The sequence below is a fragment of the Symphalangus syndactylus genome, chromosome 11 (genome assembly GCF_028878055.3).
Source record: "Symphalangus syndactylus isolate Jambi chromosome 11, NHGRI_mSymSyn1-v2.1_pri, whole genome shotgun sequence".
NCBI classification, from domain to species: domain Eukaryota; kingdom Metazoa; phylum Chordata; class Mammalia; order Primates; family Hylobatidae; genus Symphalangus; species Symphalangus syndactylus.
Window position 1 is genome coordinate 78,074,869 of NC_072433.2, and position 19,858 is coordinate 78,094,726.

Genomic DNA, 19,858 nt, shown 5'->3' on the forward strand with positions numbered 1-19,858 from the left:
GTCATCCAGGCTGGAGTTCAGTGGCACAATCTAGGTTTACTGCAAACTCCACCTCCCAGGTTCAAGTGATTCTGGAGTGCAGTGGCGTGATCTCAGCTCACTGCAAGCTCTGCCTCCCAGGTTCACGCCATTCTCCTGCCTTGGCCTCCCGAGTGGCTACAGGCGCCCACCACTACAGGTGCCCGCCACCATGTCTGGCTAATTTTTTGTATTTTTAGTAGAGACGGGGTTTCACCATGTTAGCCAGGATGGTCTCGATCTCCTGACCTCGCGATCTGCCCGCCTCAGCCTCCCGAGGTGCTGGGATTACAGGCATGAGCCACTGTGCCCAGCTATGCCCAGCTAATTTTTTGTATTTTTAGTAAAAATGGGGTTTCACCATATTGGCCAGTCTGGTCCCAAACTCCTGGTGCCAAGTGATCCACCTGCCTCAACCTCTCAAAGTGTTGAGATTAAAGGCATGAACCACTGCGCCGGGCCTGTGATTATTTTGACTTATTTTTTATTGTGGAAAAATATGTGTAATATAAGATTTACCATTTTCACCATTTTTAGTGAACATTTCAGTGGCATTAATTATATTCACAGCAATGTACAACCATCACCACCATCTATTTCCAAAATTTTTCATCATTCCAAGGACAAACTCTGTGCCCATTAAGTAGTAACTCCCTATTCCTCCTCCCCCTAGTAATCTCCAATCTACTTTCTGTCTCTATGAATTTGCCTATTCTAGATATTTCGCATATGTGAAATTATACAGTATTTACCCTTTTGTGTCTGACTTGCTTCACTCAGCAAAATGTTTTCAAGGTTCATCTGTGTTGTTACAGGTATCAGAACTTCATTCCCTTTTTACAGCTAGATTATATTTTATTGTATGTATATACCGTAATTTTTAAATCCAGCCATCTGTTGTGTTGTTTCCACCTTTTGACTCTTGTGAATAAAGCTACTATTATTGTGAAAATAAAATAAAATAAAATAGCTGATTATGTTAGCTTTAGGCATTTTTCAAGCCAGCTATATAAAATATAATAAATCTAAAATAATAGATTTAAAGCTATTTTGTCTAAAACATCCATCTAATAATTATTTTCCTAAATGATCATTTTATGTAACTTCAGCACATTTGCAAATGCATATTCATATTCATGGTTTTTTTTCACATTTTGGAAATTTAAAACCTTAAGATTTGTGCAAGATCACTTACATTTAAATCTTGAAATATATATATATAAATTCAAATTTGAAATATTTTATTAATTTTCTATTGCTTTATTCATGTTTTTTCATCTTTTAAAATTTTTCTTAAATTTATTTTTTATTTTTTTTTACTGTGACTTTTTTCATAAAAGACTCCTTTTTCACAGTATGGCTATATACTTTTCTTTTTATTAGGCAAATTAAATGTTAGAGCAAATTGGATTAAATAAATTTTTTAACCGACATAACTGCTTTTATTCGAAAAAGTTTTTATTTTGAGGTGTAAATAGTAAAATACACAAATCTTAAGTATATGGCTTAGTGACTGTAAAGATATATACATACACACATGTAAGTACCACTCAGATTAAAATACTTAACATTAAGGCCGGGCGTAGTGGCACACGCCTGTAATCTTCAGTGGGGGTAGGCGGGCGGATCACTTGAGGTCAGGAGTTCGAGACCAGCCTGGCCAACATAGTGAAACCCTATCTCTACTAAAAATACAAAAACTAGCTGGGTGTAGTGGTGTGTACCTGTAATGGTACTCAGGAGGCTGAGGCAGGAGAATAACTTGAACTTGGGTGGTGGAGGTTGCAGTGAACAGAGTGCCACTGCATTCCAGCCTGGGTGACAGCGCAAGACTCTGTCTCATAAATAAATAAATAAATAAATAAATGTATTTAACATTATCATCAGCCAGAAGATTCCCCCTGTCTCTTCCCCTTTCCAGAGGAAACTACTTTCTGATTTCTATCACTGAAGACTGATTTTGCTGGTTCTTGAGCTTCATATAAATAGAATCATACAGTGTGTACTCTTTTGTGTCTGGCTTCTTTCACTCAATATAATGTTTAGGTCTGTGTGGTTGCATGCATCAGTAGTTGGACTTTTTTTTTAATCACTGAGTAGCATTTTATAAAATAGACCACTAGTGGTTTGTCTGTTCTCCCACTGATGAACATTCGGGATGTTTCTAATTTGTGTCTGCTATGACTACAACTGTTTTTTCACCAGTGAACCCTAGATTAGAATGAGATTAATCAAGTTATGTAGCCAGAGCAGGGCAAAAAGTTCACAAAAATGAAGACATAGATGTAATTTTTAATCAATGTTATTTTAAAATGCACTAAATATTTTTTGGACACTTCAGTGCAATATATCACAAAGTTGGAAATCCTAAAAGTAGTAACCTGAAACAGGTGTAACCATCACATTATAGGAATCGTATTAAATCAAAGTGAGATGATATTTTTCAAAACATGCTATTTTGTTGTCAGAAATGTTTAGTAGATTTCGCTATATGTGTGTTACAAAAAATACTGTATTCTAGTAACCTTATCTTTTGATTTTGTTTTCAGGCCCTACAAATATCTGCCATATTAGACACGGAACCAGAAATGGATGAGTATTTTGTTTGCACCTTGTTTAATCCAACAGGAGGTGCTAGACTAGGGGCGCATGTTCAAACCCTGATAACAGTTTTGCAAAACCAGGCCCCTTTGGGGCTATTCAGTATCTCTGCAGTTGAAAATAGGTATAGTTTATTCATAAGGAAATTATCACTTCTGAAGCTATAAGTAGGGAATATTTTTTGACATAAGAAAATGCAGAGGGAAATTGATGTCTGATTATTTTAAAAGGGATTTTTAAAATGTACTCTAGAAAAGATAGGTCTAGAGAGACCAGTTACTCTCCTAGCTGGGAGTATCAAAAACCTAAACTCACCCTGTTTTTAGAATGGTGTTATTAGAATTCTTATTTTCTCAGAGTTCACACTTGCAGGTAAAGGTCTGTACTATTTTGTGTTTTAAAAATAATAAAAAGCAAGAAATAATATAAAGCAGACTTAACTGCTCAAACCAAGTGAATGACTCTTCAAACATATATTAACATGATTGTGGTTTTAAAATTTCTCCTAGAGGCTGACAAATATTTATTTTTTATATCACAAAAATATTTTAGTATATCTAGTTTCATTAATATATTAATTTCCTGACTCATTTTTTCCTATAAAGTGTTTTTGATACATGTGTGAAGAAACATAAGAATGACAATTTTATTTCTTTTTCAGAATATATAGTGTGAAGTTACTGAAGTAACTGATTTTCAGTATTTTCTTACCATCTCATCTTGGATTGTGTAAATTTAAAAGTGTATTAAGTATATGCTAGCAATATGATATATATTTTAAATATGTAGAATGTATATTTTTTCTGCTTCCCACAATCCATGTATTTCTTTCAGAGCCACCTCCATAGACATCGAAGAAGCCAATAGGACCGTGTATTTAAATGTATCTCGAACTAATGGCATTGATTTGGCTGTGAGTGTGCAGTGGGAGACAGTATCTGAAACAGCCTTTGGCATGAGTATGTTTCATTTCTTATGAGAACAAAATTCTGTAATGAAGAAATATTGCATGTATAAGATTTATATTTTTTCCTTTGAATTGTATGTTACTGATCATTTGAAAATGGAAAACAGATAATCTAATTCTTTAATTGCATCTATAAATATGTGTTGAGGCTGGGCACGGTGGCTCACACCTGTAATCCCAGGACTTTGGAAGGCCGAGGCGGGCGGATCACAAGGTCGGGAGATAGAGACCATCCTGGCTAACACGGTGAAACCCCATCTTTACTAAAAATACAAAAAATTAGCCGAGCGTACTGGCGGGCGCCTGTAGTCCCAGCTACTCGGGAGGCTAAGACAGGAGAATGGCGTGAACCTGGGAGGCGGAGCTTGCAGTAAGCTGAGATCGTGCCACTGCACTCCAGCCTGGGCAACAGAGCAAGACTCGCTCTAAAAAATAAAATAAAATAAAAAAATAAAATAAAATAAAATATAAAAAAATAAAAGTATTTAGTGCCTATGCCAGGCATGGCACTGAACTCGTGGATCTTAGAATTTAGGGGGTGGGGGTGACAGAAATGAATCAAGTAAGTAAAAATCAATGTATACTTTAAACTTTAATAAGTGCTTCAAAGGAGAAGTTCTAAGTGTTGAAAGAATATAGGGGAATGCTTTCAAGGGTTATTGATCTTTGAACTAAAACTGAATGATGAGTAGAGATTGATTATGCAAAGGACTGGGTTGGAAGAACATGGAGGTGAGAGTGAGAAGCTCTGAAAGCAGAAAACCGAGGCGTAAAAAGCACACATAAGCGAAGAACTTGAGTGGATAGTAGGTACAGAAATGAGGAGGAATATTGAGCTTGGATAGCTGGACAAGACCATATCATTCAAGAACTTAAGGAATATTTTATAGTTGCCAGTCTTTACAGTAGTGTTAATGGAAAGCCTTCAAGTGGTTTAGGAATGGAGGAGAGTTACCATATGTAATGTGGTATGGTATAATCATATTTGGATTTTGAAGATATTATTCACAGTGCCATGTAAATAATGGGCTGACATAGACACAGAAAAGAAGTGAAGATACAGGGAGGCAAGATGATGGTAGCTTAGACTAGGTGTTGAATATGAGGGTGAGGGAGAGGGATGTACCAAAGATGACTCAGGCTTCTAGCTTGTGCAGTTGGATGGGAGAAGGGGTTCATACTATTCACTAAGATGGAATTCCAAAAAAAGGATAGATGTATTTTAGTAAGGGGAGTAAAATAAATGTGGTTTAACACATTTTGAATTTGAGTTACTTTTGAGAATAAATTTCTCTAGACTCAAAAGAAGGTCTCTGCTGGGCCAGGCATGGTGGCTCATGCCTGTAATCCCAGTACTTTGGGAGGCCGAGATGGGCAGATCATCTGGGGTCGGGAGTTCGAGACCAGCCTGACCCAAACGGAGAAACCCCATCTCTACTAAAAATACAAAAAAAATTAGCCAGGCTTGGTGGCGCACACCTGTAATCCCAGCTGGGAAGGCTGAGGCAGGAGAATCACTTGAACCTGGGAGATGGAGGATGCTGTGAGCCGAGATCACGCCATTGCACTCCAGCCTGGGCAACAAGTGCAAAAACTCCGTCTCAAAAAAAAAAAAAAAAAAAAAAAAAAAAAAAAAAAATCTCTGCTGGAGAGATAAACATGGGAACTTTAGCTATATATATATATATATATATATGTTGTATTTGAAGTCATGGAAATTGATGTAATAATCTGGAAAGAAAGGCTGAAGATGGAGAAGGGAAGAGGACACTATAGACTGAACTATAAGAAGGTTCAAGTTGAATGGCTGAGGATATGGGATGATGACCTAGCAAAGGAGACTTAGAGGATCTTGTAAGAAACTCAGGAGAAAACAGGATGGCAGATACCAGCAGAAGAGTGCTTTAAAATGGAGGAAAAAGTGAACGGTGTCAACCCCTGGTGAGAAGTCCAGTAAAATGAGAACCTGAAAAATAACTATTATAGTTGGCAACATAGAAGGCATTAATGACCATAGAAGGGGCTGTTTGTATACAAAGATGGGGACTGAATACCATTTTGAATAGAGGTGAAAGAAGAGAGACCTCAAATATATGCAAGCATTTCAAGAAGTTTGGCAGGGAAGATAGGACCTGGAGAAGGTAGTAGTGGTGTGGTGTAGGATTCAGAAGGTTTTTTGCATGTTTAGTTTGGAGAGACCCAAGCATGTGTAGGTTGGATGGAAAAGGTAGCGAAATGTTAAATATTTAGAAGAAAAAGGAGATAATTAATAGTGGTATGGTTGTCTAGAAGACAAGTTGAGATGGGATCCAAAAAAGAAAGATTCTAGTTTCTAATTTAGATTTCTCGATTACTGCTTGGACTTTGCATGTGTGTTTTGGAAGTACTCATGAGAGCACATGTTGGAGATTCTTAATCGTTAGCAGTCATTGCTTATTCTTCATTTGTGGTCATCTTGAATTATTGTAGAGAAGGATTTGTCCATATGTCAGGACCATTTGGGACTCTAAATGAAAAATCTGCAGTATATCTTTAAAAGGGAGCAACATAAAAATTTAAAATGCTAGATTTTTAGGAAAGGAAATTGCTATTGGATATTACATGTAAGGCATTGACAAATTCTCTTGAATTGGTAATCTAAAAAGATCAATCATTTATAGGGAGCCCGGGTTTCAACCTTGATAGTTGTTCTTACTGCATCATGTTCACACCATTAACCAAAATTTAAAAAGAACTTAATGTTTTGGAGGGAAGCAGCCATGTTAAGAGATTATGCATTTTTTTTTTTTAATTTTTACTCTTCATTAGTTAGGGGATTTTTATTTTTGTCCTTTTTTTTTTTTTTTTTTGTAGTACAGAATTTTAAAACATGTACCAGTCGTAGCAGTTTGATAAAACCTTGACAGCCATTTGAAATATGTGAGTCTGCTTGGCATTCTTAAAATATATAAAATGTAAAGTGAAAAATAAGATGGGCATAATTTCAAATTAATAGCGTACATTTTTTAAACCAAATGCTTATCGTGTTTCTATAAAGGGTATTTATTATTGTAAAATTTCTCCGTTATATTTTCATCAGCTTTACAGAAGTTGATAAAAATCATGTTCTGTATATTTCCCTTTAAAATATACATTTAGTATTTATTTAGTTAGTTTTTGAGCCAGGGTCTGGCCATGTCACCCAAGCTGGAGTACAGTGGCACTATCTCGGCTCACTACAACCTCCGCCTTCCGGGTTCAAGCAATTCTCGTGCCTCAGCCATCCGAGTAGCTGGTATTACAGGGGCGTGCCACCACACCCAACTGATCTTTGTATTTTTAGTAGAGAATGGTTTTACCATGTTGGCCAGGCTGGTCTCAAACTCCTGACCTCAAGTGATCCACCTACCTTGGCCTCCCAAAATTCTGGGATTACAGGCGTGAGCCACCATGGCCAGCCACATTTAGTATTTGTTTCTAAATACACCTTGGAAAAGTATGTGTAGGTATAAAGCAGAGCATTAACAAATTTTCTTGTTTTTTAAATAATAATTTTTAAAAAATTATTATTTGCAGTACGAATTCATTATTTGTAGTTATTTTAAAGTTTTCTCACTTGTGGCTTTTCACACTCATACACACACACGTCATGAAAGGATTTTCATTTGTAGTCACAAACGCACTTGTCTCATTATTTAAACAATAAATTAGAACAGATAAGTTTTTGAAGGAATAATAAACTAGTAAACCATGATTTGTGTTTTTCAGGGGGAATGGATGTTGTGTTTTCCATATTTCAAAGTTTTTTGGATGAATCAGCTTCTGGCTGGTGTTTCTTTACTTTGGAAAATTTAATATATGGTATAATGTTAAGAAAATCATCTGTTACTGTTTACCGATGGCAGGGGATTTTTATTCCAGTTGAGGTAAACATCAGTATTTTTTTTATAGTACAAAAATAAAATGTACAGATAAATTTTAGATGTATCATGAATTACTGTATTCTTATTCCTCATTTTCTAGGATTTAAATATAGAAAATCCTAAAACTTGTGAGGCCTTTAATATTGGTTTTTCTCCCTACTTTGTGATTACTCATGAAGAAAGAAATGAAGAAAAGCCTTCTCTTAACAGTGTGTTTACATTCACATCTGGATTTAAATTATTCCTGGTAAAAAAATTTTCACTTTTAAATAGACTACTTTCTTTAAAAGAAATTAAGATTTGTAAGATTGTTCAAATTGGAAGATAATGTACGTTTTATGTTAATGTGAAAAAGGACTTTTTGTGAGTTGATATACATTTTGGCAAAGTATCTTAGTCCGGGGTTATTTTTGTCTTTTTAAAATGACAGTTATGCGTAGCTTGGTATTAAAATTTTTTAAGTCTTGCACTTCAGATAGTAACTCATGCTATTAGTGTGTTCACTGGCTTTCTTAGTTCAAGTCTTCTTCAAGTTTTCATTCCCACTCTGTCCTTGCAGGTACAAACTATCATTATTCTGGAAAGTTCTCAAGTAAGATATTTCACTTCAGACAGCCAAGATTATTTAATCATTGCAAGTCAGAGAGATGATTCCGAATTAACTCAGGTTTGATTCTTTTAAAATGAAGTGGGTTTTTTTTTGCTTTTCTTTTTAACATTATAATTGAAATTTACCAAAGGTGTGGTCTGCTGGTTTAGTATAAAAGAAAACCATAGTTTGATTGTGGTAAAGTAGAATGTAAAGACTGGTTAGTTAAAAGTTAATTTTTAAACACCAGAGTCATAAAATATTATATTATCTTCAAGAGCCAAGGATAACGTAATAATAAATATGAACATTTAATTAGAATTTAATTGAATCACAAAACATTGTGGAGAATAATCACACAGCCAGACAGAGAGTATCACTGAAAATTCATGATTAGCATTGCCACACGGGCATTCAGTATCACCTCAGAAACCCCACATTTCTTTAGTAAACTAGATCTTGTAATTCTAGTAATGCTTATTTGATAACTTTTGTCACTCCATAAACTTCCATACATGCTTCACATTTCCATTTTCAGCTAATTCTCTTGTTGAAATGAAAGCTACCAAAAGGGATATTATTCATTTTCCCAACACCAAATTCAAAAACCCACTTGAAATCCAATCTTATTCCTTATTCCTGCTACAACAGAGAAAGTGTCCCTTCTAAAAAGCCAGGCCTCTCACATAGGTGCCCATCTTGTCCTCATAACGTTTAGCTATTCCCTCCATCTCTGGCGTCTATTTCTCCCTGTTTGGTTACTACAATCAGAATAAATGTTCTAGCTTCACCCAGCTTAAAAAGAAATTCCTCCCCTGATCTCATTCCCTTCTAGTTTTCGTTTCATTTCCTTTCCCCCCTCTATATTAAGACATCCTGACAGAATTATCTACTTGTTTTGTCTTTACTTCCCCGTGCTCACTGATGACAACTGCATTGCCAGATCCAGTGGGTGTTTTTCTGCGTAATCATTATGCATTCCACCAGCATGTGACAGTCACCTCATCCTCAAATATAAATCTTATCTTGCTTTCTAAGACACTACACAAATTTTCCTTTTCCCTTTTTCTCTCTCTCTGTGTGTGTGTGTGTGTGTATGTGATCCTTCTCAGTCCCCACTGCCAGTTCCTCTTCCCTTTCGTAAACTTAGATGTCTTGGAGTTTTCCAGAAAGATTCACTTACAGTTCAAATTTCTTTTTCCTTTTCTTCATTCACTTGGATACTTTTATCAATCCTATGGTTTTAAATATCAGCAATAGGCTAGTGTATTTTAGATTATATCTGTAGCCTTTCCTCTGTATTCCAGGCCTGCATACCTAACTGCCTATTGACATGTTCACTTAAATATATTTTTGGTACATAATATTTAACATATCCCAAACTGAACCTTTGGTTTTCACTATGAAACTTGTTACTTCAGTGCTAGCTTTCATCTCAGGAAATAGCAGCCCCACGAACTCAGTTGCTTAGGACAGAATCCTGGGATATTTCTTCCTTGATTACTCCTTTTTTTAGGCGGGAGATGGGGTCTGGCTCTGTGGCCCAGGCTCGAGTGCAGTGCCGTTATCACAGGTCACTATAGCCTTGACCTCCTGGGCTCTGGTGATCCTCCTACCTTAGCCTCCCGGGTGGCTGGGTCAACAGGCGTGTGTCACCACACCTGGCTGATTTTTTGTATTTTGTAGAGATTGGGTTTCACCATGTTTCTCAAGCTGGTCTTGAACTTACTCCTTTTTATTCTTTCACATCGAGTTTATCATTAAGTATTTTTGATTACATGTGTCAGTAAGTGAAGACATTTCATCTCTACTCCTCCCTACTCCAAGTCCCCATTATTTCTCTTCCACACCATTATAGTGTCCTCCTAGCTGTTCTCTGAACTTCCTTGACCTCCTCAGATCCATTCTCCATTGAGTAACTGGAGGCATTTCTTGAAAATATTAATTGACTAATGTTATTTCTGATTTTAAAACCACTTAATGATTTACAATTATACTTAGAATAAATTTGAAATTATTTAATATGGGCTTAACATAGGATAACTATATTTCCTCATTTGCCTTGGAAAGTACTGGATTATGCCTGTTGTTCTGGTATTGTTATTAATATTGCCCCTTTCACTCTTTGAAGGATCCCTGTTTAGGTGATAAATTATATGGTCACCCTAATGGAAGTTACTCCATGATGATCTTACCTCTCCAGCCTTAACTCTCATCATTCTCCCAGCACTATCAGATTCCGTCCAGTCTTTATTCAGATAATGACAAACTTTTTCTGTCTTAAGAACTTTGTCATGCTGTTCCTTCTAACTTGATTTCCCAAATACCTTCGTAATTCTCTATCAGACCATCCTAATTGTCATCTTCAGTACTTGACTCATTTTATACTCATACATTGACTTAATTATTGATATGTTTCTTGTTTACCTTTTCCTAATAGTTAATAAGATCCATAAAGGGAAAGGCCACTGTATCCATAGTTCCTAGCATAATGTCTGTGGCTCAAAAGTTCCTAATTGTTGACTGAATAAGTATAATTTTCTGTGACACTGACCAGCTTGCCTTCAGGTGGGGTCTGAATTTTAATTTTACATTTATGAACACTTACCCTGAAACCTTGTGTGCATTGACTGCCACCATGGGGACAAAAAGGATTTAGGTGTTTCTCTGTATTCTATTGCTTGAGCAATTGATAATAATATTGCAGCATTAGAATGTTTCTTATTCAGTTCTAAATTTTCATATGTAGTTTATTTCCTGGTTTTAGCTTTCCCTTTCCTTGCTGTCACCAACCCTTACCCAGATGTACATTTGATACTGATTTCTTTTCAAATAACTTCGCTTTCATTCACTCTGTGTGTGTGTGTATGTGTACTTATGTGCATAGACATATATGTGCACACTCACAGATTAGATAAGGGAGAGAGCAGCGAGGGAGCATCAGTTTTAGTATTTTCTTATTTACAAAAGTATCTTTTTAACCAGATAAAAGGATCCAAGAGAGTAAACATATGGTATTGATTACATTCTCGCAAGTGCTAAATTCCTAGTCATAAAGGGTTTTGTATTTCAACATTTCCTTCAGGTCTTCAGGTGGAATGGAGGAAACTTCGTGTTGCATCAAAAACTCCCTGTCCGAGGTGTGCTGACGGTGGCCTTGTTCAACAAGGGAGGCTCTGTGTTCTTAGCCATTTCCCAGGCTAATGCCAGGCTAAACTCCCTTTTATTCAGATGGTCTGGCAGTGGGTTTATTAACTTTCAAGAGGTGCCTGTCAGTGGGACAACAGAAGTTGAGGCTTTGTCTTCAGCCAATGATATTTACTTAATGTTTGCCAAAAATGTCTTTCTAGGTGAGAAGATAAAGTATTTGTAGTATATATATAGTTATTCAAATCATCTAGCATTCATATGGTATATTTTATATGAAAATGCTTTTGCAATAATTTTTTACTAATCCATAGAATATTTCTTGATAGATAAGTATTAATTGTCAGCTGTAAATGGATTTTTGAGAAATATTTAAGCATTATACCCCTAATCTTGTGTTCTGACTACTACCTGAAAGTTATATGAAAACAAAATTGGAAGTAGGTAGGTAAAGTTGAAAGATACATGAATATTTTATACCCAGGATACAAACAAGTAACTTTTTATATGTATTTACTTGATGTGCCATGAATAATTTATAGTATTAATAAATAATGTTCAGAACTTTTTATAAGACTCTTTCAGAATATTCTTGGAAGGAAAATTTGCTTTTTGCTGCTGAGTAGAACTTTCATGGGTAAAATTGCAACATTCCTAAAAAAAAAATATAAAAAAAAAATTGTCCTTGTTCTTTCTTTAACATTATATCATGGTTAATGACTAATAATGTATTCACGTCATGCAGTAAATGCAAAAAGACTTTTGAAGTACTTCCTATTAACTTGTATTTTTATTAGACTAAATGGATTCTGAGGAAATTTGTTTCTTGATATTTTTATTGTAGTTTTATTATGTAATTTTGTCATTTTTTCTGTAACTTTTGCATTAAGATTTGACTTTTATTTCATTATTGTAGGAGATCAGAATTCAATTGATATTTTCATCTGGGAGATGGGACAGTCTTCCTTCAGGTATTTTCAGTCCCTAGATTTTGCTGCTGTTAACAGAATCCACTCCTTCACACCAGCCTCAGGAATAGGTAAGGACTTTTCAACTGCTCACCAATTCTAAAGGTAGTATGGAAAGCCAGAATGATTTTAATCTCATTGATTTAGATTTAGTGTCACATTGCCAGACACTGGGTATTTTTTTTTGGAGACAGGGACTCGCTCTGTCGCCCAGGCTGGAGTGCAGTGGGGCAATCTCCGCTCACTGCAAGCTCCGCCTCCCAGGTTCTGCCATTTTCCTGCCTCAGCCTCCCAAGTAGCTGGGACTACAGGCGTCCGCCACCACGTCTGGCTAAGTTTTTTGTATTTTTAGTAGAGACGGGGTTTCACCGTGTTAGCCAGGATGGTTTTGATCTCCTGACTTGTGATCCGCCCACCTCGGCCTCCCAAAGTGCTGGGATTATAGGCATGAGCCACCACCCCCAGCCGACTCTGGATATTTTAATAGGAATGTAACATCAAGATCTTTACAATACTCCTTCCAGAAATCCTAGAATTTTTTGAAATTCTTTTGAATTGCAGTTTTCCTTTTGCAGATTAATACTTTCAGAATGGACATTGGCTTGAGAATAATCAGAATAACTAAAATATAGAGGAAAACATTAGTGAAGAATAAAAATAATATATTTCTTTTGTCTAGAGAAACATGAAGAGTGACATTAAATATATATTTTTAAAATATGAAAGTATGTATATGGCAATAGCAAGTATTTGCATTTAAGAATTTTTTTTAAGTTGGAGAATGACTATGAGAATTCTTCCATCTTCATTAATTCTCCCAGCCTCCTCCACAGTCTGAAATCCTTTCTTGGTCTTCTGTACTTTAATCTACACGTCAGAAACATAAGCAATATTTTTAATCACTGTGGTTTCAGAAACAAAGTCGATTGGAGAGAACCCAAGGTATTATTGCTGTCTGCAGGTTGTAGGATTATTTTAGGGTTGGCAAGGAATCCCTTGGGTGGGCCAGTGATGATAAGGAGATGAAGCTGAGGCCAGCTGGCATGGTGAGCTTATCAAGCTGGCTCATGTGGTGGGTGTTCATAGCGTAGGGAGGAGACACAGACAGTGGGTCATCATGTCTCCTGTCGAGGTGTCTAGAGAATTTGTGAGCCAAGCCTGAGTGGCTCCACAGGTGACTCTGGATGAATCACAGTCCTGCTTTTAAATTGAGATATGGCAATTCTGTATGAATTAAATGGCACACAGTTATTAATTTGATATTATATGTAAGTCAATGCTACAATGCTATGAAGAATTCCTCTACTTAAAAGCCTTAATGTATGGTTGGAGAAGCAAGAAAAAATATTAAGATACTAATTCAAGGTATAGGACTGTATTAGTCCATTCTCACACTGCTTTAGAAAACTATCTGAAACTGGGTATTTTATGAAGAAAAAAGATTTAATTGACTCACAGTTCCACAGGCTGTATAGAAAGCATGCTTTGTGAGGCCTCAGGAAGCTTACAATCAAGGGTGAAGGGTAAGCAAGCACCTTCTTTACATGGTGGAGGGAAAAAGAGAGAGTGAAGGGGGAAGTGCTTCACACTTTTAAACAACTAGATCTTGGGAGAACTCCCCTACTATTACAAGAACAGCAAGCGGGAAATCCGCCTCTGTGATCCAGTCACCTCCCACCAGGTCCCTCCCCCAACACTGAAAATTATAATTTGACATGAGATTTGGGTTGGAACACAGAGCCAAACCATTTCAATGACCAATACCATTTGCTCTGTGAGGGGTAGAATTGGAGTAATTAAGAGAGACAAGAGAGAGCTTGAGCTATGTCTGCGTGGATTAGCAGGACACACTTTGGGCAGAGGGAAAGGTATGAGCAAAGGAAAAAGGCAGAAGTGTTTATAGCATTGAGGGCACCGTTGGTAGATGAAAGTGCCAGGGACAGAGGATTTGACCAGAACGTTGTGGTGCTGAGATTGGAGATACAACCCTGGAATCTAGAGAAGACGGCCTGGAATGGCAGGCACATGGTGTGCCTGTGCCTGAAATCATCCAGCAGTTTTCACACATTTTGGTCTTAGAATCTATTCATATTTATTGTGTAAGAGATTAAAACTGAGAAATTTTAAAGTCATTTATTTTAAAATGACAGCAATATACTCATTATGTGTAAATATAACGTTATTTTTAAAAAACACTTTCTAAAACGAACACTTTTATGAGAAGAGTGGCATTGGTTTTATTTTAATTTTTGAATATCTCTTTAATGTCTGGTTTAATACATGGTATATAGATTCTACTTTTTATTTATGTATTTAATTGATTTTTTAAAGAGACAGCATTTTGCTCATTTGTCAGGCTATAATGTAGTGATGCAATCATAGCTTACTGCAGCCTTGAACACATGAGTTCAAGCCATACTCCTGCCTCAGCCTCCTGAATAGCTTGGACTACAGGCATGCTCCATCATGCCCACATAATTAAAAATTTTTTTTTTGTAAAAGTGGAGTTTCTTTGTGTTTCCCAGGCTGGTCTTGAGCTCCAGGCTTCAAGAGATCCTCCCGCCTCAAAGTGCTGGGATTACAGTCATGAGACACTGTGCCCAACTGATTCTCTTAATTAATTAACTTTTTTTCCATCTTTATTAAGGCTTGATTGACAAATAAACATTGTATATATTTAAGATATACAATGTGATATTTTGATATACATATAATGATATGTATTTCCTCAGTTGAGCTAATTAACCCATCCATTACCTCACATATTTACCTCTTTTTGATGAAAACACTTAAAATCTAGTCTCTTAGCAATTTCAAGTATACAATACATTATTGTTAACTAGAGTTATTATGCTGTGGATTAGGTCCACAGAAATTACCCATCTTATAACTGAAAGTTGGTACTCTTTAATCAAAATCCCCCATTTCTCTCACACCCTGGCCCCTGGCAAGCACAATTCTACAATTTGCTTTTCTTTTTTTTTTTTTTTTTTTTTTTTAAAGAGTTCTTTTTTTTTTTTTTTTTTTATTATACTTTAGGGTTTTAGGGTACATGTGCACAATGTGCAGTTTTGTTACATATGTATCCATGTGCCAGGTTGATTTCCTGCACCCATTAACTCGTCATTTAGCATTAGGTGTATCTCCTAATGCTGTCCCTCCCCCCTGCCCCCACCCCACAACAGTCCCCGGAGTGTGATGTTCCCCTTCCTGTGTCCATGAGTTCTCATTGTTCAATTCCCACCTATGAGTGAGAACATGCGGTGTTTGGTTTTTTGTCCTTGCGATAGTTTACTGAGAATGATGTTTTCCAGTTTCATCCATGTCCCTACAAAGGACACGAACTCATCATTTTTTATGGCTGCATAGTATTCCATGGTGTATATGTGCCACATTTTCTTAATCCAGTCTATCGTTGTTGGACATTTGGGTTGGTTCCAACTCTTTGCTATTGTGAATAGTGCCGCAATAAACATACGTGTGCATGTGTCTTTATAGCAGCATGATTTATAGTCCTTTGGGTATATACCCAGTAATGGGATGGCTGGGTCAAATGGTATTTCTAGTTCGAGATCCCTGAGGAATCGCCACACTGACTTCCACAATGGTTGAACTAGTTTACAGTCCCACCAACAGTGTAAAAGTGTTCCTATTTCTCCACATCCTCTCCAGCACCTGTTGTTTCCTGATTTTTTAATGATGGCCATTCTAACTGGTGTGAGATGGTATCTCACTGTGGTTTTGATTTGCATTTCTCTGATGGCCAGTGATGAGGAGCATTTCTTCATGTGTTTTTTGGCTGCATAAATGTCTTCTTTTGAGAAGTGTCTGTTCATGTCCTCTGCCCACTTTTTGATGGGGTTGTTTGTTTTTTTCTTGTAAATTTGTTTGAGTTCATTGTAGATTCTGGATATTAGCCCTTTGTCAGATGAGTAGGTTGCAAAAATTTTCTCCCATTGTGTAGGTTGCCTGTTCACTCTGATGATAGTTTCTTTTGCTGTGCAGAAGCTCTTTAGTTTAATGAGATCCCATTTGTCGATTTTGGCTTTTGTTGCCATTGCTTTTGGTGTTTTAGACATGAAGTCCTTGCCCACGCCTATGACCTGAATGGTATTGCCTAGGTTTTCTTGCAGGATTTTAATGGTTTTAGGTCTAACATATAAGTCTTTAATCCATCTTGAATTAATTTTTGTATAAGTGTAAGGAAGGGATCCAGTTTCAGCTTTCTACATATGGCTAGCCAGTTTTCCCAGCACCATTTATTAAATAGGGAATCCTTTCCCCATTTCTTGTTTTTGTCAGGTTTGTCAAAGATCAGATAGTTGTAGCTATGCGGCATCATTTCTGAGGGCTCTGTTCTGTTCCATTGATCTATGTCTCTGTTGTGGTACCAGTACCATGCTGTTTTGGTTACTGTAGCCTTGTAGTATAGTTTAAAGTCAGGTAGCGTGATGCCTCCAGCTTTGTTCTTTTGGCTTAGGATTGACTTGGCGATGCGGGCTCTTTTTTGGTTCCATATGAACTTTAAAGTAGTTTTTTCCAATTCTGTGAAGAAAGTCATTGGTAGCTTGATGGGGATGGCATTGAATCTATAAATTACCTTGGGCAGTATGGCCATTTTCACGATATTGATTCTTCCAACCCATGAGCATGGAATGTTATTCCATTTGTTTGTATCCTCTTTTATTTCATTGAGCAGTGGTTTGTAGTTCTCCTTGCAAGGGATGTGAAGGACCTCTTCAAGGAGAACTACAATTTGCTTTTCTGAGTTTGACTTTTTCAGATTCCACATATAAGTGAGATCAGGCAGTACTTGTCTGAGTCTGGGTTCTCATGTCTGCATCTGAATTCTGTCTACTGCAATATTATCAGTCATTTAGCCTCTGCTAAGTTCTATACACTCATGAAAGAATGAGAGTGAAGTAGAAAAACAGCATTATTATGAAAACAACATTATTTTCATATTATTATGCAAATAGTTTTGACCTCTGAAACCCTCTAAAAGGGTTTCAATGTCTCTTAGATCCCTGGATCACACTCAGCAGGAGTGAGATAGAGAAATCCTTGAAGGCTTTTCCATGGCAAATGATGATCAAAGGCATGTTTTACAACTCCTCATAGCTTTGGTGTATAGAATATGCTGGATGAAGTAACTTGCAACTGCCTGGGCAAGAGTTGAAGAGGACCTTTAGCTGGGGTGAGAAATTAGGAGTAAAGATTCTTGTGAGAAAGAGAAATTAAAAATGAAAATCCTTGTGGGAAAGAGAAGTTAGAAATGAAGACTCAACAGCACTTGATGTCTGTTCACATGTGAGGAGCAAAAGTTATTATACCTTGGCAATTGGGAGGAGAATGGTTTTAAATTAGGAAAAGGCACAGAAAATGTCCGTAGTGGGAAATGTGATGAACTTGTTTATAGGTGTCTTTAGTTTGAGATAATGTAGAAGCATGTGTAGGTGGTTAGTAGAGATGTGGAACTAGAATCAGGAAGAAATTGGAGTTAAAGGTTTGGCTTTTGGAGACATCCATGCGTGGGGATAGTTGAACTCACAAATGTTAAAATGTACAAAGTAAATTATATTGATTGGGAAGACTAGAAGATTTAGCACAAATACAGGAGTCAGTATTTGGAATTTTTCCCTTAGGTGCCCGACTACTGCTTTCTTTATCAGGCATTTAACATTTAGGCAGTGTTACCTTAAGTCACCTCAACTACTGATCAGGAATCACAGGTTATTTATGTCTAACTTTTAAATTAGTACTATTTTTAATTTACAAGTTGTAATTATATTACACATATTGAGTGTAGTATGATGTTTTGATAAATGTATACAACGTGGAATATTAAATCAAGCTATTAACATATCCATCACTTACTTAACATTTTTGTGATGATACAGTTGAAATGTACTCTTAGTTATTTTGAAATATACTATACATTATTACTGATTATAGTCACCCTGGTGTGCAGATCTGAAAAATTCCTTCTGTCTAGCCAAAATTTTGTACCTTTTGACCGCCAACTTCCCATTCTCTTGCTTTTCCCCGCCCTGGTGACTATTGTTGTACTCCTTGCTATGAATTCAACTTTTAAAAGATTCCACAACTAGTGAGATCATGCAGTATTTGTCTTTCTGTGCCTAGCTTATTTACTTGGCATAATGTCTTCCAGATCCATCCGTGTTGTCCCAAATGACAGAATTTTATTCTTTTTTTGAAGTGGAATAGTATTCCATCACATATATATACCACATTTTCTTTATCCATTCATCTGTTGACAGATATATAGGTTGAGTTCGCATTTTGGGTATCGTGAATAGTGCTGTAATGAACATGGGAGTGCAGATATCCCTTTGACATACTGATTTCAATTTCTTTTGACATATTCCTAGACAGAAGTGGGTATTGCTGGATCATTCTGTTCATTGTTGGGGGAGCCTCCATACCATTTTCCACGGCATCTTACTAGTTTACATTTCTACCAACAGTGCGTCTGCAAGGATTTCCTTTTCTCCTCTTCTTCAACACTTATTTTTTTATAAGATGTATTTTAATAGGTGTGAGGTGATAGCTTATTTTGGTTTTAATTTTTACTTTCCTAATGATTAGTGATCAACATTTTTTTCATGAACCTGTTAGCCATATATAAGATAGCTTTTAAGAAGTGTCTTTTCAGGTCCTTAGCCTATTTTTTTTTTTTTTTTTTTTTTTGAGACAGAGTCTTGCTCTGTCGCCCAGGCTAGAGTGCAGTGGTGCAATCTTGGCTCACTGCAACCTCTGCCTCCCGGGTTCAAGTGATTCTTTTGTCTCAGCCTCCCGAGTAGCTGGGATTACAGGCATCTGCCACCATGCCCAGCTAATTTCATCATCTTGGCCAGGCTGGTCTCAAACTCCTGACCTCATGATCCACCTGCCTCAGCCTCCCAAAGTGCTGGGATTACAGACGTGAGCCCCTGGGCCCGGCCTAGCCTATTTTTTAATTGGGTTGTTTCCTTGCTATTGAGTTATTTGAGTTTCTTATATAGTTTGGATATTAACCATTTATCAGATAGCTGTATGGTTTTAAAATGTTTTTTCCCATTCTTTGGGTTGTCCCTTCATTTTGTGAATTGTTTCCTTTGCTGTGCAGAAGCTTTTTAGTTTGATGCAATCCCACTTGTCAGTTTTTGCTTTTGTCACCTGAACTTCTGGAATCAATAAAAAAATCCTTGCCCAGATTAATGTCATGGAGATATTCCCCCTGTTTTCATTGAGTAGTTTATAACTTAAGGTCTTTAATTTATTTTGAGTTGATTTATGTATTTGGTGGGAAATATGGGTCTAATTTCATTCTTCCACATGTGGATATCCAGTTTTCTCAACACCATTTATTGGATAGACTCTCTTCATTGTGTGTTCTTGACACCTTTGTCAAAAATCAATTGGTTGTAAATGTGTGAGTTAATATCTGGGCTTTTTATCCTATCCCATTTGATCAGTCACTCTGTTTTTATGCCAGTACCAAGATGTTTTGATCATAATTGCTTTATATTTTGAAGTCAAGTAGTGTGATGCATCCAGCCTTGTTCTTTTTGCTTGAGATTGTTTTGGCTATTCAGAGTGTTTTCTGGTTTCATATGAATTTAAATTTTTTTTATTTCTGTAAAAATAGAAAAATACCGGAATT

General features: G+C 36.5%; 1 protein-coding gene across 6 annotated transcripts in view; it reads left to right on the forward strand.

Moving 5' to 3' along the window:
* ADGRV1 (adhesion G protein-coupled receptor V1) overlaps window positions 1–19,858 on the forward strand; it is a 598,696-nt gene that overhangs the window by 156,453 nt on the left and 422,385 nt on the right. For all 6 annotated transcript variants that reach the window (XM_055297968.2, XM_063612214.1, XM_063612213.1 and 3 more), the window contains 7 exons: window positions 2,568–2,743; window positions 3,454–3,578; window positions 7,334–7,491; window positions 7,589–7,735; window positions 8,048–8,155; window positions 11,163–11,427; window positions 12,141–12,263. In XM_055297968.2, the coding sequence (XP_055153943.1) occupies window positions 2,568–2,743; window positions 3,454–3,578; window positions 7,334–7,491; window positions 7,589–7,735; window positions 8,048–8,155; window positions 11,163–11,427; window positions 12,141–12,263 (1,102 nt within the window). The remainder of the gene's footprint in view (window positions 1–2,567; window positions 2,744–3,453; window positions 3,579–7,333; window positions 7,492–7,588; window positions 7,736–8,047; window positions 8,156–11,162; window positions 11,428–12,140; window positions 12,264–19,858) is intronic.